Source organism: Chenopodium album, chromosome 13 (assembly GCF_948465745.1).
Source record: "Chenopodium album chromosome 13, dcCheAlbu1.1, whole genome shotgun sequence".
NCBI lineage: Eukaryota > Viridiplantae > Streptophyta > Magnoliopsida > Caryophyllales > Amaranthaceae > Chenopodium > Chenopodium album.
In genome coordinates this window covers 5,361,110-5,383,266 of record NC_137846.1, presented here as the reverse complement: position 1 = coordinate 5,383,266, position 22,157 = coordinate 5,361,110, and the positions used below count along the sequence as shown (strand labels likewise).

Below are 22,157 nucleotides of genomic sequence, written 5' to 3'. Positions count from 1 at the left end.
GGAGCATTGAATGGCTAAGTTGGAAGATGAAGCAAACTTATTTGTTTGTTGATTTCATTAATTCAATCCTTTTTAAAGAGTTATTTTCCTTAATTGGATGATTTTTTTTTACGTAGTATAAAGAATGTAGTGTATAAACTAAATGTGGTAAGTTTTAGAAAACCGAAAACCAATTTTCTTATTGCTCTTAAAAATGCAAGTGATTACAAAAACAATTAATAAGATGAGAATCCTTCCTTTGCTTTAACAATATACAGTAAATATATATTTTCTATCTATGGATAATACTCGCATATACTTTTTGGGATATCTGAAACCAAAAAAAAAAAAAAAAAAAAAACTTTCCTAAAGTAGAATTAGATGATAATCCGAACTTCAAAATCCACAATATCTGAAAAGATGTATGATAGTTACTACATTTTTTTTTTTTTTTTGATAAAAAATTCTCTTTCTTTTGCATAACTGTAGGAATGCCAGTGCTCCTCTCGTGCACATCTATTAAACAGAATGTGTAGAAAGGCTCACTGATCTCAGCTAACTGATCTAAACTTCCTGATTATTATTTAAACAAACTCCGTACTATGATGAAAATAGCTACCAAGCAGAATAGATGATACTGCACGGCGATTTGATACATGCAGATGTCAGGCAGTGGTTCATCTAACTGATCTTAACTTCCTGATTAATATTTGTACAAACTCCATACTATAATGAAAATAGCTGCACAGCAGAATAGCTGATGATGCGCTGTGATATTATACAGGCAGATGTTAATCTAGTTTCAATATGAGATGCTACTCAGTACTCACTGCACAATTGCGGATTGGTTTTATATATCTACTTCCCTCCCTTACAAAATCTTAATTTTCTCTGTTGGATGCATCAAGCATGCTTAGTTAAGTAATAGGTCCGGCCTGCCCTTCAGATTCGTTGGGCACTAGATGCATCCTGTTGAACTGGGAACTCCAACCTCAGGCAACAGAGAAACCACTTAACGTAATGTAACCAGCCAGGAATCACACAACACAATCATTTCAATAATGACCATTCAATTAGAAACCTACATTATGTTTTGTATGAAGTGGCAGAAGAAGAGGGGATAGAAACAGGGCAATGACAACTTACAGCCCACAACACAGCAAAAATTCACTTCTTGACAGCTTTACAATCGGAAAGTCATGGCAAAGGTTAGAGACCCTAGCATCAGCAGTTAATTTACAGTAATTGAAGATATCACAAGAAATACAATTTGATTGATATCCAACGTCAATAAAATATCCAATCTTAGCAAGCATGCACTACACACTTCAATTGATAAACTTCTGAAGCAGGCCCTTGGATGAGTCACTTTTGTTATCAGAAGACAAGAGGTCAACAAACAATGCAAAAGTGTCTGCATCACCTTCAAACCCCTTGCTTACCATAAAATCACGATAGTATAATGCTTTTGTGAAGTCATTATTGAGAATATATCCTCTGACAATTGTATTATAGGTAATATCATTGGGTAAACAGCCATCTTCCTCCATTTTACTCAATAATCGAGTAGCTTCATTCATTAACCCCTTCTTGCAAAAGCCTTTAACTAATATATTGTATGTTTTACAACCAGGCTGCAGACCCTTTGACACAAGATCAGAGAAGAATTTCACTGCATCTTCAAGTTGCCCAGCCTCACACAAGCTGTCCATTAGGATATTGTAAGTGACAGTATTAGGTTTGATACCTTTATCGTCCATATCTTCAAGTAATGCCACTGCCTCATCAAGCTGTTTACTTTTACATAGGCCATCAAGCAATGAACTATATGTGACAACATCAGGAGTAACTCCGTGAGCTTGCATATCTGTCAACACCTGGCGACCCTGGCGTGCTAGTGCAAGTCTATTGGCTTTACACAAGCCATCAATAAGAGTGGTGTAGGTTACAACATCCGGTGCAATTCCTTTTTGAAACATATTTTGTAATACAGTAAGAGCCTTGTCAATGTTTTTGATTTTGACATATCCATTCATCATAGTATTAGAACTTACTAGATCAGGTTCACAACCATTTTGGGTCATGATATCAAGTAGCTTTTTTGCATCTTCCATCTGACCACGTAAACAATAACCATCAAGTAAAGCATTGTAAGTAATGATGTCAGGAGCTACACCTTTGTTAGTCATGAGCTGCAGTGTGGCTTGTGCTTCTTCAACGTTACCATCTTTACAAAACATGTCAACCAGCATGCTGTAGGTCGCAATATTTGGTGCTATGTTGCTCTTTAACATCTCAGTCAACACACCCTTGGCCTCTTCCCCACATCCAGAATTGTAGAGGCCTCGAACCAAGGAGGTATAGGTGACAACATTGGGTTGAATGCCTTCGGTTTTCATAGCAGAGAACAGGTCCATAGCTTGTTGTAATAACCCGTCCTTACAAAGACTATCGACAAATGGTACTGTATATGAGAGGTTAGGCTTACAATGAGCAGCAGATTGCATTTTGGTAAGCAAGTTGAGAGCACTGGCATTGTCGCCGATTCTACAAAGACCTTTAACCATAGAACCACACGTAACAATATCGGGTCGGAAACCAAAGTTGACAATCTTATCCAACAATTTAGCAGCTTGAGGGAGGTTATCATTAAGGATATAACCATTGATTAAGGTGTTAAAGGTATAATCATTTGGGGGATACCCAATTTTAAGGGATTTAGCCATGATAGAAAAACCGAAGTCAACGCGGCCTAAATGACAGTAACAATTGGAAAGAATGCCCAACAAATGCCTGTCGGGTCGAATACCCAATAATTGAAGCTGGTTGGAAAGAGAAATAATGGTGGAGTGAGGATGAAGGCGTTTGAATTTGGAAATGGCAGTCAAGAGCTGATTGAAAACGATGACAGAAGGAAGAGGACGCAAAGAGATCAATTGATCGAAAAGGGAAAGGGGATATTTGAGATTAGAAAACCCTAATTTGCATTGTTCTTTAACAGAATTGACAAATAAATGACGATTATTAAAATTAGAGAAATATCGAGGATGAAATCGAAAAGAAAGAAAGAAATGAGGACGATGAAGAAAATTACCAGTGAGGCGATGCGCCATACCTGAGTTATTTCGCAAATCTCCTCTTTCTCTCTCTTTGTGTCACTGATCACTGCTAATCAGCTGTTAGAGTATGAAAAAAATCATGAATTTTGTTTATTACTTGTATTTTACAATCTAATTATTTAGGTAATTAAAAATACGCTACTCTATCAGAAATGTCAATATGTCCGAGTGGTTAAGGAGACAGACTTGAAATCTGTTGGGCTTCGCCCGCGCAGGTTCGAACCCTGCTGTTGACGTTTTTTATTTGGCAAATTTGGAAAAACATGATAAAATCACGCATCAATCGGTGTAATTAATGTTAATTTTAATTTAATTTCTATTGTTAATTAGCTTATCCAACGCCCCGGGAACATTCATTAGTAAGATCATTTTTATTTGAGGGGGAGGGAAAAAATCCTACTTTTTTTTTTCTTTTTGAAAGAAGGGAAAAAATCTTACTCGTATATTGTATCATTGAAATGTTAATAGTTTAAATGTTTAGTGAAAGAAACTACATATTCCCTTTGTCCCTAAATTTTTTTTTTTTTTTTTTTTTTTTTTTTTTTTTTTTTTTGCCTCATTTAACTTTTTATGGTTTTTTAAACATGAATATATAGGGTTTCAAAAAAAAAAAAAAAAGAATATATCTCTATTTCTATATGCATACCAATTATAAAAACTTGATATTCATAAACTATACAAATACAATGAGACGAATTCAACATTATATTATTACTTATATAGATCAAGGATAATTATTGATCAAAGTTTAATAGTTTAAAACAAATATTAGAATAGGGCAAACATTTAAGAACGGAGTAGTACAATGTATTCTATTAGAAAATGCACAAAACATTTACATAGCCCTCTACTGTAAATTATGGAAAAACATGATAAAATCACGCATCAATCGGTGTAATTAATGTTAATTTTAATTTAATTTCTATTGTTAATTAGCTTATCCAACGCCCCGGGAACATTCATTAGTAAGATCATTTTTATTTGAGGGGGAGGGAAAAAATCCTACTTTTTTTTTTCTTTTTGAAAGAAGGGAAAAAATCTTACTCGTATATTGTATCATTGAAATGTTAATAGTTTAAATGTTTAGTGAAAGAAACTACATATTCCCTTTGTCCCTAAATTTTTTTTTTTTTTTTTTTTTTTTTTTTTTTTTTTTTTTTTTGCCTCATTTAACTTTTTATGGTTTTTTAAACATGAATATATAGGGTTTCAAAAAAAAAAAAAAAAGAATATATCTCTATTTCTATATGCATACCAATTATAAAAACTTGATATTCATAAACTATACAAATACAATGAGACGAATTCAACATTATATTATTACTTATATAGATCAAGGATAATTATTGATCAAAGTTTAATAGTTTAAAACAAATATTAGAATAGGGCAAACATTTAAGAACGGAGTAGTACAATGTATTCTATTAGAAAATGCACAAAACATTTACATAGCCCTCTACTGTAAATTATGGACTTATGGTAATTATCTTCACCTGTATGTATCTTCAATTCCTCCTCCATGCTTAGAGCATAATTCACAAAGGTAATGAGCCAAGAAATTTGCTTGAGGCACATAGCTGAACCTAAAGTTGCAATCTCTGGAGGAATTCCCCTATATCAGCAAGTATAGCAGCTAGTTCATTGTTCCTTGTTTCCACACGTCCTCCAGAGCTTGTACCCATTTCCACTAATGATGTTCTACAACCCCGAGTCAAGAAGCTAACACCACTCCACCTCTAATATCCATTACTTCAGCTTCGCTTCAGCTGGGTTTCTTGTCTTGATCTTTGCCCAGAAACCAAGTTCCATCCTCAGCTCCCTTTAAATAATCTCAAGTTCACGTTCTGACCAGTGATCATGGAGCGCCACTTTTTAGTATACTTCACACTGTAGCATTGAATTGGTTCATGACTGTCATATACACATCGCTGAAGATGGTAGCAAGAAAGAAAAATTATAACTAACCAAAATCAGACAAGGTATTCACTTGAAAACATAAATGGCAAAAACAAAAAAGAAAAATTATAACTAACCTGCATCCTATATGCCTTCAAAAAAAAAAAAAAAACCTGCATCCTGTATATTTTTTCTTCAATTGTAGCACCACATATCACCAGTTTCTAAACTAGAACATCTATCTTCTGGCCAATCGGATAAGCACGATTGACAATTTGGTTATCCATACTGTAAAGATCAAATAGAAGAAATCAAATTTCTTGTTTCCAATATTTGCATGAGATTTGGAGGTTGTAAATAAACAGATATACAAAGAGTGATGGTGTTGCTAAGGATAATCTAACTTCAAGATACACAATTGGCCATTTACTAATACCCTTTTTAACCTTTGCCCAATATATCATTGATACTTCAAAGTTTGCATATCAGAGTAAGCTTATGATGATAACCACCTTCCTTAACACACAAACTAATGAGAACATGTATCCCTATGTCTAGAGACAAACAATAACTAAGTGCTAATTCAGCAAAACAGATATCCATGAATAAAAGTACTGATCCTACAATTGGCAGAGGTGATGCATTTGCAGTATCTAAATAGGTTATCCGAATTAACACCTCTAATTCCAAATGGTTACACAACAAGTCAACACTCATTATACCACATTTTGATAAACCTAAAATAGACTTTCAGTTTATCTAGCTTGAAGTACATAAATCACACACCTCAATTTCATCTCCAAATCTCATCTCTTGTAGGGTTGAAGGTGATAATCTTCAAACTCGGACCCAAACGATATGGACTCTTTATCAAGTTTCTTCTTCAGCCTCCTCCAAGTTCTCAACTTATCAGCTTGTATCAACCCGCGATAAAGCATCTCAAAGGTGATCTTCTGAGGAAGAAATCCTTTCTCAATCATCTGCACGAAATATTCACATGCTTCCCTCCATTTCTCTTTCTCAACCAAACCATGAATTAATACAGTATACGAGTCTAAATCAGGTCCAGCCCCGGCTTCTTTCATATCATTCCATATCTCCTCAACGACCTCCATGTTATTCAACTTCACAAACATTTGCACGAGGATATTATACGTATGCAAGCTCGCAACACACACACCTTCTTTCTTCATCCTCCTATACAACTCCAAAGCCTTCTCGGCATCCTTTCTTCCTCTCAACTTCTTAAAGAAACAATTATACGTTACAGCACTTGGTGTAACACCACTCTCAATCATCTCATTAAGCAACCTCTCAGCATCATCAACCCTCCCACACGAACTAAGACACTTAACAACCGACGTATAAGTAGCCACACTCGGGCAAATCCCCTTTGCCTTCATCCCCTCCAACCTATCTAAAGTCAAGTCAGGCTTATGAGCACGGCTACACACATGAAGCACAATAGAGTAGCTAGTAACATCAGGCTCAATCCCTCTCTCACGCATTTCATCAAACACCTTATCTGCAGCACGAATCGTCCTCTCAAACCGATCATCCGGGTGCAAACTCGATTTTCGACAAATCCCATTAAGCAATATATTATAACAAATTACATTAGGTTCAATCCCTTTATCAATCATCTCTCTCAACAATCTTTCTCCTATATCAAACCTCTTCACCTTACACCACCCATCAATCAAAACAGCATAAACCTTAACACAAACCTCGAACCCGAATTTCCTTTTATTAAAAAGCTCCATTGCAACCCTAACATAGCCATATTTACACAATGTATCAATCACATACACAAAATCATCTTTACAAACCTCTGTTTCAGTAAAACAGGGCATATCATCAAACGCCCGAATCGCTTGCCGGGTAAAATTAGCAGCAATCAAACGACGAATAAAGATCAAAAAAGTGGTGGGGTTTTAAATTTAGGGTTTGCATTTGAAGAATCAACTGCCAAACAACGTCGAATTGGCGAACTTTTCCGAGGATATCGACGATTAGATTAAAGGAGGTGACATCAATGGCAGAAGGGTGAGAGGAGAGAGAATAGGAGAAGAAAGAAAGGGCGATTTTTGAGAGGTGGGAAAGACGAATTAGGGTTTGGTGAAGAAGAGAAGAGGAGAGAGAAATACCGTAGAGTTGAAGGGAGGATTCCATGGCGTGAAAAGGGTTGTGATGTTCGATTAGAATGTTGGAGATTAAATCTGCGTCGTGAGATGGTTGAAGAGATGGAATTGATGGTTTTGCTGTTGAAGATGATGAAGAGATTGAGCAGAGAGAGCGAGAAATGGCGGGAAGATGAAGATGAAGATGAAGATGAAGATGAAGATGGTGGTGAGATTGAAGAAGGAGTAGTCTGGAAGTGAGTTTTGCCGCCATTGATGAGTTTCTGAGGAATGCTTGCAGTTGTTGCTCTTCAGTCTTCACTTACAGCAATACAGCCTTCAGGTTTTCAGTCTTTAGTTCGTCACTGTATTAAGCGTAAAGTCTCTATAGTGAGCAAGAAAGTCAACGGGATGATAAGACTAATTACATTCCAAACTTTTACAAAAACATTCTACACATTCAACTATGGAGTATGTCTTATTTAGATACTCATACTATTAACCTCGGATTTCTTTCAAAAAAAAATCGTTATTGAGTGGGGGTGTATACAAAGAATTCAATAGGTGTATAATGAGGATTTCTCAATCTCAACTAAGTTGATTTCACAAGGACTCAACTAACTTTTAAAAATAAAAGGAAATTGGAGAAGCAGAATAAAAACAAAAAAAACAATAAAAAGAGAGAGGTACCTATTGTCATTAAGCACCATCCTTTTCATCCCTTAATTTTCACTAGCATTGAGCAATCCGTCGAAAAAATCATACTGGGGAAAAATTCTTAGGATTTTTTAGCCTCAACTAAGTTGAATCCATATGACTTAACTAACTTTTAAAAATAAGAGAACTCAACGAATACACAACAAAGTCTTGCACGCTATCTTCATTGATTAACCTTGCAATGATTTTCCTTGTCTGTATTGAACATTCATTGTAACAATTAAATTGTCAATTCTAAAATAAATTCAATATAATCAAGTTCTATAAACTACTTCAATAATTCATGGGATATATTTTATCCAAGGAGAGGGGTGATTAACTATTACCCCTAATTTTTAGGGAAAAAATTTACTCCCTATATTTGATTACTCAAAATCCAAACTAGTGATAGTGACCAGAATTGTTACTTACTCCATTATCTTTTTCCCCTATATTTCATCAACCCAAACATGTCCTAATAGGAATTGTTTACACAGATAACAAGTTTCTACAAAGTGTCGCTTCGTTCGTTCAACCAACCACAAGGTAGGGAACATAATCTTGTGATGGTCTATAAGCCAAAGCTAAGCAACAAAACATTTCACTCTTCATTTAAATAATTTTAATTTTAAAAGTAGGATAACAGAATATAGGAAATGGAGAGTCAATGATATTAAAAGCAATTCAATGTTCAATTCTGAGAGCATATACAACAAAATTATGCCTCAAACAGTTTAAAATAGAAACACAATCTGCAAGGTTCTTTCTGAGCAAATAAATACATTCTTTGAACTCCATTCCCAGCAAAGAGCATCAAGCCAGTGCCCCATGTTTAAGCCAAAGATTATATCGGACCAAAATAGAAAAAAAATCATCTGATCAGCTCCACTTATGTACCCCTTTCATTAATTACATTTCAATCCACAGTACGAGGACAAGAGTGCCCTGCATTAAGCTTCTATACATGTAACGATCTCTGAAATGAGTCAGTAATATCATCCAAGTCAATGACCTGATTGGTCCTTTCAGGTGTTGTTAAATTTTCAAGCTCCAAAGTCAGCTCTGTGATTTGACTTCGAAGTTTTTCCCCTCTGTCAGGTAATCGCGAAATAGTAGCCTGAAGCAGTTGAAAGAATGTAAATGGTAAAGAATCATCAACAAGTCATTAGGGAATCAAAAGTCAAGGCTGACAAAACATGATCTATAAACCATTAGTATACTTTTTTATAGGATGTTTAACTGTTGTATAGCCTCTTAAAAGCTCTTTAAGAAAATCTATACAAATTAATTAGTGTGTCAACTACCAGCCAATATTTGGTTTGCATATCAGCAAAAACAGGTTGTTGGAAATATTAGGTACATTCCTTATCTGCTCCTTAAATTGATTTGACAAACAAAGCAAGCTAAAGCACAGGACAAAAGAAAATGTCAAATTTTATGTATGTGATGTAATAATGATGCTAACCTTATTTGATAAAAGTTGAGAAAGCCTATTGATCCTCTCCTTGATATCTGATTCGGTAAGCTTAGTAGCACGTTGTGGGGAAGCATTGTTCTTGTGGAGGTTTACATCCTTTGGATTAAATGCATATTCAGACCTAGAAGGGTAAATTAAATAAAGAATTAAATCATTACTGCATCGTATCAAGAGAGCCAAGAAAAAAAAAAAAAAAAAACCATATTCCAGTTCATAATATTTGAGACCATACCCAGCGACGTAATGCTCAGTTGAAATTGACGAAGAACCATATTTCCTATATATTTTATTTCCTGTTCTCCTGAGAATAAAAAAAATGTGAAAATGTTACTATCTCATTACAGATAACAGAATTCATGGTTTTCTAGGATCCTACATAAGAGAAGACTTGTACAAATGCAGAAATAAAAAAAAAAAAAAATACAGCCTCCTTTGTACTCCAATCATAGCTGTGTAATCCGATATGGCTAATATTACAGTAAGTATTGTCTTGACAGACAGAGTGTAGTCATTCACCTTGGCTCATCTTCTTCTACCTGTGCAGCTGGTGTAGGTTCTGTTTTGGAATAAAGCAAACTGTGGTGACTGACACCTCCAATGCCTAAAGATTCCAGGAATTTGATATGGGCTTTCAAAAAGTCATTCCTATTGACAGATATAAGACAAACATTAGGACAACATAAAAGGAAAGCAAACAAATCATAAATCAGAAAAGCCCACTGAATAAGATTACAAGCAAAATTACAATGAGATCTGGTCACCATGTTCAGCAACCAACTGCAACTGAGTGGGAGAAACATCAAACCCGTCTTTGGGAAGGCTGAAAAGCTCTTTAAGATCCTGAAAAGGGTAATTAGCAAGGATAGAACATCATGACTGTAATTATTAGCTCAAGAGCAACACATAGTAATCAGAAGACAAACCTGCTGACTGAAGTAACGTGTTTGCTCTTTGTGCTCTGTAGCAGTTTTGAACAAGCCACCCTTGTATATCTAAAGCACAGCTCGAGATGTTAACCCAAAATAAACAAGGTATTCACTTAAAACATAAATGGCAAAAACAAGAAAGAAAATTAAAACTAACCTGCATCCTATATATTTTTTCTTCAATTGTAGCACATGTCATCAGTCTGTAAACTAGAACATCTTTCTTCTGGCCAATCCGATAAGCACGGTCTACACTTTGGTTATCCATACTGTAAAGATCAAATAGAAGAATTTTTTTTACTTGTTTCCAATGTTTGCATGAGACTTGGAGGTTGTATATAAACAAATAATACAAAGAGTGATAGTGTTGCTCTGGAGAATCCAACTTCAAGATACACAATTGGCCATTTACTAATACCCTTATTACCCTTTACCAAATATATCATGATCCTTCACAGTTTGCATATCAAAGTAAATTTATGATGATAAAACCCTTCCATTGACACACAAACTAATGAGAACATGTATCCCTATGTCAAGAGACAAACAATAACTAGGTTCTAATTCAGCAAGACAGATAACCATAAATAAAAGTACTGATTCTACTATTGGCAGAGGTGCATTTATGGCATTTAAATAGGTAATGGTGGGAGAATATTCAATTATGGATGATAAGGAATTCAAAGACAAGCTATGGCTGAAAGTATATAGATATGGATGTTCAAAAAATTCAAAGAAGCTGATGGTGACATTTGGGGGTTAAAAACAGAAACCTGCTCAAAACAAGACACCTATTTATGAGCATACATAAAGATGTTTCGGTTCAATATGCTGCCTCTATTCGAAAATAAAACGCCAAAGGAAATTCAAAATTCAGAAGATTCAGAACACATTAAAACTGTCAGAAAAAATATAGGAAGAAAACAGTTTTACTTTCCTGTGAGTCCTGTCAGATTAGACAATGACCAGATATCCTAACTTTTCCTTCCATTTCCATATTTTGCATTTGCAAGGATATAAAACCATAAATTTCTAAGCATTTTTCATATCCATGAAATAGCATACAAAAAGTACATACCTGGGATTCCATGCTGGATCAACAACAATGACACGATCAGCATTCGTGAGGGTCAAGCCAAGACCACCAACTTGAGAGGTTAATAGAAAAATAGGAGCTCCACGACCTTCTTGAAATTCCTAACAATCATACAGGAATGAAGAGAGATAAAATTCAGAATTATCTCCAAAATGTATAATTATTCAACTATTAAGGAAAAAAGGATTAAGCCCTGACATTTACAATCTTCAGCCTGTCACAAGCTTTGGTTGTGCCATCAATGCGTAGGAACTCAAAACCATTAGTCACCAAAGCTTCCTGATAATATCATAAGAGAAGTGTGAACCCGCTTATTAAGGCCAAACAAAAACAACAGGAAATCACACCAAAGACAGTAAACTTGAAATGCACGTAGAATGACTGTGACTCACTACTTTACACATACTTGAAATGCACGTAGAATGACTGTGACTCACTACTTTACACGTGTAAAAATCAAGCTACCACATAAGGATGCTACCACTCTACTAGCCCTTGTCAAGAAGCGTGACTCACAAATTACATACAAAACCCTTCCCCAACAAGGCTGACCTCTTCTGTATTGAGAGAAACTATCATGTGCAGAGTCACTTAATTCCTCATGAACCCAAGTACTAAAGGCAGAGTACAGGAAGATGAGAATTACTGAAACTAACCTGAATGATATTAAGCATTTTCCGTGTCTGAGAAAATATAAGAACATTATGCCCCTCTGGAATTAATTTTTCCTACAAGAATTACAATTTATATTAGACATAAGAAAAAATAATTATTAATATTAATAAGGCTTTGGATAGTAGGTCCACAGACCAACAAAGATAGTATAAATGATATCTTGCACGAGAGATTGTCATGCTTCTCCTGAAGATCATCTTCCCCCGTCAAATTTGCTGCATGCATGGCCAATTTCTCTGCTAGACCACAGTCTTCCGGATTAAGCATTGAATCCATGCCCTCCAACACATCTTCAGCCGCTCTCTTTGTCAAAAGATAAGGGTGATCACATATCTTCTTCAAGATCTGTGCTCAATATCCCAAATAACGAAACAATCATGAAATTATAGTGGCAACCATGCCCACCATTAAGTATCAAGCAACAGATATGTTGTAACGAAATGCTACCACAAAGCACAGAACTTAAACAACAGACTGATTGAGGGAAATAAGGAGGCTTTTTCATTAATAAAGAGATGAACTTTCTTACAAGCACAGCCCTTCTTCCCCTTTTTATATAAACATCATAAACAGCAAAAAGTGAACAATATATCCTAACAAACCCCCTGCTATATTTTGTCACATTCTTCTAAATTTACTGCTCCACTAACACAGCCTCTAACGGTTCCCTTTGCGCCTACTCTCATATGTGATTATGCCACGTGGCACTGCAGCTTGGGTCGTTGCATATGTTAAGAGTAATAAACTCAAATTTTATTACACTTGAAAGGGTATTTATGTTACTACTACTACTACTATTAACAACATATATATATACACACACAGATCATAATTCACAATTCACAAAAATCATCAGTGGTAAACCTTCAATGCCAATGCAAAGCATAAAGGATGCGGAGAAAAACCAAGTTAAAGGACAATGACAAGATACGATACCGTGATTGCTGCCAGAGGAGAGCCATCGAAAGCTGAAAGGACAATCTCACTCTTCAAAAAGGCCTCATAGAGTTGACGCTGCACAAAATATGGGACAAGAAAGAAACTATTAGACGCTGTAACAGTTCAAATAAGAACCAATGAGAATGTGCCTCTACAAAAACTACACCTGGCAGCTAGTCAACCGCAACCACACTATAATTTCATTTTTCTTGGACAACTTAGCATTATCTGAAGTGTCATCTTCACAAAACACTTCGCTTTTCATACGTCTAAGAAAATAAGGCTGTATCCGTTCCCTTAGCTCCTGCAAGCACAGAATCAAATCCAGTAAATTTGAAGTTATCTAACTGTATGCGTTCCTGTTTCTTTGCTTGTAATATACACCATCTTGTCAACATTCTCACATTTTTCTTAGCAATATAAGTTGGTACAAAACTAACAGACATATTAAACTTACATTCATCAAAAAATCACTTATAAAAGATGAGGAAAAATAAAGAATTATAATTGCTTCCAAGATTAATTTTCTTTTCAAAACCAAAGACATTTATCAAAGAATACCCACAAAAACACTTATATCATTGAAAGATTGAATTATCATTACATCTGTTTCCATATGAAGCCTAAGAGGCAAAGATTCACTTATTTTAGACTTTAGCAATATTTTATTTAAAATGGCTCATAAACTGTCTGAACTTATCATTAATTTTGTTGTAGGCAGACAATGTGTATCAGAATAAGGATCAGTTGCCTAGTAAAAATGTGTACATTTAAACCCGCTGAACCCAATTACCCTGCCAAGGAAGAAGCACCCCAAATGGAATACAAAGTTTTTTATACAGTAGAGATATAGAAATTAGAAATGCCCAAGGGAATTCAAATGCTTGCTTCATAACCCCCAAAGTAGTAAAATCATCATCAAGACATCAACAATACTTTAACAAATCTACATTAAGCATAGTAAAGCATAGAAACATGCTGAAACACCACTACCTTTGCTACCATTGAACCAACACGCCTATCCCTTTCAGAGGCTTTTTTGTCATTGCCACGAAGAATTGGATGCTCATATCTTTCCCTGAACCTATACACCAAATCTCAAACTAATCAATAAGAAATAATCCTCCTTCAGATGCTACATGATCGGGAAAGACTTACTCTTTCTTGTCCCCCAGCAAATCAGGGCAGCAAAAGTTGAAGAGTGCCCATAACTCCTATTTCAATCAAAGGAAGCAAAAAGGATCACGATAAAATCACATAGATTCTTCTTGTACATGCCTCAACATATCAAAAAATATTTACGAGATTGTATTGATAATACCTTTAGGTTGTTTTGAATTGGTGTCCCACTAATGATAATGCGATGGGCACATGGTATTCCAAGCAAACTTTTGGCTCTTTGTGTACTTGGATTCTTTATAAGATGACCCTAAATAAATTTATAAAGACAAAAATATAAAAGGGTCAAGACTTACACAAATGGATTTAAGTAAGAAAAAGAGAATCAAAAGAGATTTTCCTGCAGCATGTATAACCTCCATATATTGACAGGAAAAATGCTTCCTGCAGCATGTATAACCTCCATATATTGACAGGAGGACACCAAGATGCAGAATATAATGAAAACAGCTTGCAACTAACCCAAGTGCAGTCAATTAGTAAAGATGAAAGTTGTTGTTTGTTAAATGGTAACCTTCTATGACCATTAAAAAAATAAAAAGAAAAAGAAAAGAATATAAAAATAAAACAGTACGGAGTATTAAATTTACTTTTTTTTTAGGTAATACATGAAGATAGTTTGTTGGAAAAATCAGAAAAGTGAGCATATCCAAAACTAACTTATAAAATGTAGACAGAAAGAAAACAAGAGATAGAAGATACAAGGGGGAAAAAAAAAAGTGAAAAGAAGTAAGCTTCTAGACAATCAAACATATGACGTGTAACAATAGATCTGCCTAATTGTTACTTACCTCATCAAGTATCATGTAATCCCAGAGAGGGATATCATCACCGTCATCGTCATAAAAGTCATTTCCACATAATTGTTTTGCATTAAACCTTACAATGTCATAGGTTGTTAATAGAATACCCTTGTCCTGGCAAAGCAAACAAAGAATTATTCATAAAAATCAAGAAGATAAACAAGACAAAACTAATGCCAGTGGTATATTACATATATAGATGTCTAAGTGACAATAAGAAAATCAAGTCATCTAGATTTTTCTAACTTCCATACATACTGTCATATTGAATCCATGATTTAATGACCAAATTGCAGGATAAAAAATTCACTTTCATATATAAGATATTGTGTGTGCAAAAACAAAACCAGTAAAACCCAGCTAAAGGATCTGAACACAAATCCTCTTTCTATGTCATGTAAATTTGACAAGTCAAAGCCAAACCTGAAGCACATATTGGAGCTCATACTGTCGTAGCTTAGGACACGTTCCAAAATATCTGCATAGGAGCAAAATTTAGAAAGTCAAACAAACACGTGGTTAAATATAAAAAATAAAAAAAAATCCCTTCCTAGACCCCAAACATTCCCGTTTAACATGGTCAAGTAAGCTCACTCTTTTATCTTCTGTGAAAGACCCACAGCAGAGAGTTCTTTGATCCAGTGAGGGAGAAGTGTCTTTGGAGCCACAATCATTACCCTCTTTATCAAACGTGAATTAAACAAACCGGCCAAAAAACCAGAAATCTGAAAGGCAATAGAAAGAAAAAAAAAAAAAAAAAACTGTTAACAATAACCAAGTACAGACGATACAAAAAAGTAGCAACTCCAAAAAAATAACATAAACAATATGTTACCTGCATTGTTTTCCCTAAGCCCATGTCATCTCCCAAAATCCCACCTTTCCCTTGACAGTGAAGAGACCAAAGCCACTTCAGTCCATCACGTTGATGAGGATAAAGCATTTTGCCAATTTTAGGAGGTAGCTTGTAAGTTGATCTTGGGCCAGTCAGAGTAATTGCATATTCATCCACTGAATTAACCTCTTTAGCATCTTTAGCACCCTCTAAAACCTCAACGACACTTGAATTGCTATACTCCTCATCTACTAAAACATCATGCTGCTTTTCTCTTCTAGTCCAATTGTTACCTCCCACCTCTACACAATCATCCTCGTCATCATCACTTTCATCTTTCAAAGCATAAGCTGAACTCCTGTGAGTGACAACAGGCTCTTCCTTGACTGTTGTGCTCACATTCCTGGATTTCCCTTTATAATCATCCTTGTTTGGTTTAGTTTCCTCAACAAAATTGTCCCCATCAGATTCACTCAACACACTACTGTCAACTTCCTTGTCATCAACCCCACCCTTCACACCCGATGAAGAGCTTGACAACTCAGAAACACTAGCAAACGACGAATCAACACTACCAAATTCAGAGTCTGCCAATTCATCATTTTGACCCACACCCTTAACTTTCTCTTCATGCAACGAAACATCCACCAAAGGAACAGCTTTTAGATCAACCGGCCTAGGGTTTGGCTTCTTCTCAATCGACAAAAACTCCATCCTCGAATTCAAATCATTCAGTATATCCCTAATCTCATTCCCCCCACAACCCACATCCTTCACCGGTGGCGGTGAGCTATAATCAGAAATATCAAATAAATTGAGCTCATCTTCCTTAACCTGTTGTTGGTTATTATCATCATTATCCTTGCATGCTACTTTGCAAAGACGTCTCCTTCCTTGAATTTTCACCTTCTCTGGCTTCGATTTTTCTGATAATTCAGCCCCAAATTGATCAACCCAAAGCACCCCAAATAAATTGACCTAATACTTCAACTAATTTAAACAAAACTAACCCTGACCTAGCATATACTAATATAAATAAATTCAATCCAATGTTTTGTAAAATTCAGGAAAAAAAGGAAGAGAATTATACCAGTAAGAGACACAACATCATTAAACCCAGAAACATGCGTGATACTATCATCAGTTAATTCATCATCATGAACCGCAGAACCTCGATTCGCTTTCGAAAACTCGATATCATCTGCAATTAATTAACCCTTCAATAATCACCCAAACAAAAACCCACACCAAAAAAATTAAAAATTTACATAAATAGGGCAAAATGTTGAGAAGAACAAACCAGGAGAAAAATCCGAATCGGCGATTGAGAAATGAGGAACATCTTCTACGAATTCCTTCAACTTGGACTGATTTCCTTCACCTGTAACACCAAAAAATGGAGCTTCAAATTATGAAAAATTGATCAACAAAATTGCAGAAATTAGGGTTAAATTGAAGAGAGAGAAAAGGAGAATACGATGAGGAGGTTTGGAGTGAGAAGCAGAGAGGATGTGAGAGTAACGTTGGTTGAGACTGAGTGGTTTCTTCTTGGTTGATGTTGTGGTTTCCTCCATTGTTGTAGTTTCTCTCTCTTCTCTTGCTCTTGGTCTGTTGTTTTCCCGCTTTGAATGAAATGATGTTTGAATTTGATTTTAGTATTGGTTAAATTGGATGGATTGTGTTGGAAGCTTGGAAATTGGAATGTCGTTCCTTAATAATGTTGAAATAAAAATAAATTTTCATTATGCACCCATTTAAAAATAAATTTCCAAAATATCCGTTTATGTAGGATTGGTAATTGATTTGGCTTAAAATCGCTGATATTGTTAACGGTTTTATGTTAAAACCACTAGCAACATTAGCGGTTTTTTTTTTTTAAAAAAAAAAAGAAATCAAAGAGATCCGTTATTAATGAAATTAGGTCTCTATGAACTTAAGAGTGCGCTCTCTTTCCTGCTTGGTTTCAGAAAAGAGATCTCCTTTTTTGTTGACAGGTCTCTTTGCCTCCTTACTTTTTTTCAAAAGGTAAGGAAGAAAAGAGACTTGTTAATTGAAAAAGGAGGTCTCTTTTCTGAAACCGCTTATAACAATAGCGGTTTGAAAGCTATAACCGCTATTGCCATTAGCGGTTTTAGGCTGAACCAAATAAAAAAAAAAATACACCCAAAACCGATCCTACGTGGACGATATCTCGGGAATTAGTTTCCAAATCGATGCACAAAGGGAATTTATTTTTATTCTACCAATATTGTGGGAAATTGCTCTCGTTTGGGTTTCGTTTTAGAGATGGAAATGTCTATGGACTATGGGAGGAATATGGCATACTTGGACACAGACTAGTACCGACTACAAACTACTCCCTCCGTCCCATAATAATGTAATGTAGTTTTTATTTGTATTTTTTCACGGTATTTAAGAAATAGGAGGAGAAAGTGGATAAAATACATTAATAAAAGTAAAAAGTACAATCATATCCGGGCACCAACTTTTTCACAGGGCGCGCTCCTCCGTTGTGGAGGTGCTCCCCCCTACAAATGTTAGAGAAAGAAAGTGGAAAAAAGTACATTGTATGTAACACCCCCAAATCTCCCTCTACGGAAATACTAGTATAATACGTATAATTATACCGTATAGATAGACTTAGGCGTATTACCGCCGCGTGATTACGCAAGGCTACTCAACTTACTAACAAAACAATACTTTGCAGCGGAAACTTCAAAACTCTCCTTTATTAATAATAACTATGAATAGAAACCAATGTTATGAGTACTCAAAAATAAATACAAAGACCACGATTCCTAACTTAGTGAAACCAAATCCCGGGACTCCAATGCATCAATTTATTCACTCCACCTGAAATAACACTGCTTACCATTACGGTAAACAGAGCGAACCAAAACAAATAAGAAATACGGGTTAGCAAAATATGCTAAGTACGGTAAGTGCAAGATAATTAAACTCAATTTATTTGCAAATATGCTTTTGAAATCAATTCCAATAATTATTCCAATAATTCCAAACTCATGATTCAAAACCAATTCTCAATATTCAAATCCCAATAATCAATAAAACCAATTCCAATTATTTTAAAACCAATTAAACCAATTTAACCAATTCCTCTCCCAAATGTGCACACCCCCCAAGCTAGTCTCCTTATGTTACAAGGCTATTCTTGAGGAAAGACCCGGTCATACAAAGTCCAAGGCCTTATCAAAATACCAAATCCGCATAGTGGGATTACTAACATGCTTATAAAGCATAAATAATAAATTTAATTCAATGATTAAATAAATCCTCTTTAAATCCAATAACTCCAACCTTTAATAATAATAATTCAAACTCCCTTTTTTTTTATAAATCCAACAAGCTTTCAAAATCAATCCTTTTTAAACATGAATAATAAATTAATTAATCAAAACATGTTATAAAAATCAATACTCCAATTTAATTATTAAAATCAATCTTTTAAACATACTTTTATTTCATAAACTATAATTCAAGTCAATTTAATTCAATCACCATAAAATCATTCAAACATGCTCATTCAAATCGATCACTTTCAAGGTATCTAGCCACCTAACGTACCTTGATCCTTGCTTAACCAAAAACACTTCAAAAGAACTCTCAAGTAGCTTGATCAAAAACACCCTACAAATAAATATAACCTTAATTAATATAAGGTTAACAAATAATCACAACAATGAAATTAAAAACCCCCAACTATATAATTAATATAAGGTTAACAAATAATCACAACAATGAACCTTTTAAATTAATTTTCATAAACATCATTAAAAATCTAATTTATATAATTAAAATTACTCATTATAATTTTTATAAATCTCCCATAATAATAATAATAATAATTGAATAAGAGAAAAGATAAGAAACCAAGGAAAAGAGAAGAATTGGATTTTCGTTGGAAAGAATAGGCAGAACTTGCAGAGGCTATAACTCCTTCGATATAACTCCTAATTGGGTGATTCTTGAGCCTAACCTCAAGGATTTTTTGAGAGGAACAATCTTCTGTGAAATAGCAATACCCCAAAAACTGATCAGAAGTGCCCGAAAATTGGCTTCAAAGATAAACGGGATGATTTGTGTAAAAAGAGGAGAAGAAAAGAAGAGAATTGGTGTGAAGAATGTGAGAGGTATGGAGGGGTATTTATAGGCTAGCTCATGCAAGAATTATGGTAAGAGAATTTGGGAAGAATTATGGTAAGTAAGGTTTAAGGGATTACTTGGAGAATTGAGTAAAGATTTAAGGAAAGTTTTGATATTAAAGAGATTGTGTATAATTGAATATGGAAGGTATGATTGTCATGAAAAATATTAAGGAAATCTAATATATATAAATAAAGTAGGCATTTTTGGAGAACATTCGGCGCGCCACATAAGCAAAGGTATATTTTTTACCAATTAAAAATTAGAATTCTATTTTATTTTAGAATTAAAAAATTCACTTGCCATCTAAATAAAAGCGACGAATGAGATTTAAGAAATTTTTCACTTAGATAAAAACAACGAATAATGATTTATGAGGATTTAATTTATTTAAAAAACTAAAATTTATCTCTTAAAAAAATCATCTTAAGATAATCTTTATAGTGTTTATGATAAGAAATAAAAATTATTATTTAATTGTAATTACATTAAAATTTGTGATCCCTACCACTACAAATTGACGCATTCTACGACACACATAAAATCTCATATCAATACAAAACCAAATCAAGCGAATTTTTTGTCCGTTTTAGGTCATCAATGGTTGCGTAATTCTTAATTAGTTTAATTTTTTAAATTCCATGTGTTAAATGTATATATATTTGTGATTATTGCTTACATTGTGTTTATTCGGAAAACTTAATGATTATATATATGTTTATGTTTTGTTTATTGAATTTTGTTTTTACATGTAGATCTAATTAAATTCAATCAAAAATGATTGGAAAATCAAAGTACGAAGAGGTATCATATCTTTATAAATCGTTTACATTTTTTAAATTTTTTTATAGACCTTTTTAGTTTTTATTAATTAATTTTATGATTAAAACAATTTTTTGTGATTTTGGTAGCATAATCAAGCCTTCAAATTAACTTAATTATTATTTTTAATTACATTGCGTTCATGCCTCAATTAAAGCCAACTTTATACTATTTCGTCCAAAATAAATTGAAAGAAAAGTTTAGGCCATTAGATATTTTTGTCAATCGTTACAAATAAGAAGCAATATCGCACACATTGTTAGTGACAACAAAATAATGATTTAATTTTTTAAAATATTATTGCTCGGGCGATTGAGGATGATGATAAAATTCAATGTATAGATCTAGATTTGATTTTGTACAATTAAAATTTTTAGATCAATTTCACAACAATTTTTCACTTCCCGGTAGATATATATATTGATTTATTTTATAAGACTATAAAGATTAATTTCATATGAATTTTATTTTTGCTAACATGTTTTATTTATCCATTTTGATTATATGGAAGCGATATGGGTGTGAACGAAGGTGGTGATTTTATCTAAATAGAAGATAAATAGTATTGATTTTATTATTTTTTAATATTTTTATCTTTTAAAAAGCAACGAATAATGATTTAGGATTTTTATTATTTAAAAATAAAAAAATATCTTTTCATATTAAAGATTTATCCCAATATGTAATAGATAAAATATCACATTTACAAAATTTTTTTTGAAAGATATCATATTTACAATTATTCATATTTTTAAATTCAGTAGTCATATAATTAACAACCACAATAAAAAACAAAACAGCAAAAAAAAAATTCGAATTATAAATTACATTAAAAAAAAAAAAACTTTTGTAATAGGCAATAACACTTTAATTAAAATATTATGTGTTTTTTGTCTGAAATTATTAGATAGTAAAATAAATCAAATAATTAAAAAAACATTAGAATCTATTCAAAAATATATTTTCTTGAAATTTATATATAAAAAACCGTGCATCGCACGGGCTTTCATCTAGTTGGAATTACTTGGGGAATAATTAAGAAGAATGAATGGAAAGGAAATATAATGATTGGATACTAAAAAGATGGAGAATTAGATTTAAGGAAAATAGGAGATTTTAAGGAGATAATTAAAAATACAATTTACCAAAAATATTTTTCCCAAAATCTACATGGGATGGCCGAAATTTTTGAGCTTTCCTAAGCTCATATTTTCGGCCCTCCTATTTAGTAGTTTAGGAAATTATTTTGCTAGTTTTAAGGAATTAAAATAATTGTGTAAATAATATTTATTATGATAAATAATTAAATAATAAAATACCAAATATTCACCAAATAATTTAACTAATAAAATTAGATTTTCTCTTAGGAAAATCCGAAATTTATTAGCCAAATAAATGGGATTTTTGGACTTATTAAAATAATAATAAAAT

The 22,157-nt window shown here is 33.6% G+C and overlaps 1 protein-coding gene, 1 non-coding gene and 1 pseudogene across 3 annotated transcripts; 1 reads left to right on the top strand and 2 right to left on the bottom strand.

Annotated features, from left to right (window-relative positions):
• The first annotated feature begins 3,252 nt into the window (after positions 1–3,252).
• Positions 3,253–3,334, top strand: TRNAS-UGA (transfer RNA serine (anticodon UGA)). The gene has a single exon. It is a non-coding gene; the product is annotated as a tRNA-Ser (tRNA).
• Positions 3,335–4,469: 1,135 nt separating this feature from the next.
• On the bottom strand, positions 4,470–7,598 carry LOC145576075 (pentatricopeptide repeat-containing protein At2g13420, mitochondrial pseudogene; annotated as a pseudogene). Its single transcript, XR_014098320.1, has 2 exons — positions 5,781–7,598; positions 4,470–5,282 (listed from the first exon to the last, which is right to left on the bottom strand). The product of XR_014098320.1 is annotated as a pentatricopeptide repeat-containing protein At2g13420, mitochondrial pseudogene (transcript).
• A 788-nt stretch (positions 7,599–8,386) lies between these two features.
• On the bottom strand, positions 8,387–17,348 carry LOC145576074 (protein CHROMATIN REMODELING 24-like). The gene is made up of 23 exons (XM_081633863.1): positions 17,218–17,348; positions 17,041–17,121; positions 16,831–16,941; positions 15,741–16,666; positions 15,500–15,630; positions 15,329–15,383; positions 14,894–15,019; positions 14,245–14,352; positions 14,082–14,137; positions 13,917–14,007; positions 13,090–13,227; positions 12,921–12,998; positions 12,120–12,329; positions 11,966–12,037; positions 11,508–11,588; positions 11,292–11,410; positions 10,371–10,482; positions 10,211–10,279; positions 10,033–10,127; positions 9,804–9,932; positions 9,520–9,588; positions 9,276–9,408; positions 8,387–8,927 (listed from the first exon to the last, which is right to left on the bottom strand). Exons 1-23 carry the CDS (start codon positions 17,312–17,314, stop codon positions 8,769–8,771), a joined length of 3,246 nt encoding a protein of 1,081 aa, XP_081489989.1. The 5' UTR covers positions 17,315–17,348; the 3' UTR covers positions 8,387–8,768.
• Positions 17,349–22,157: the final 4,809 nt, after the last annotated feature.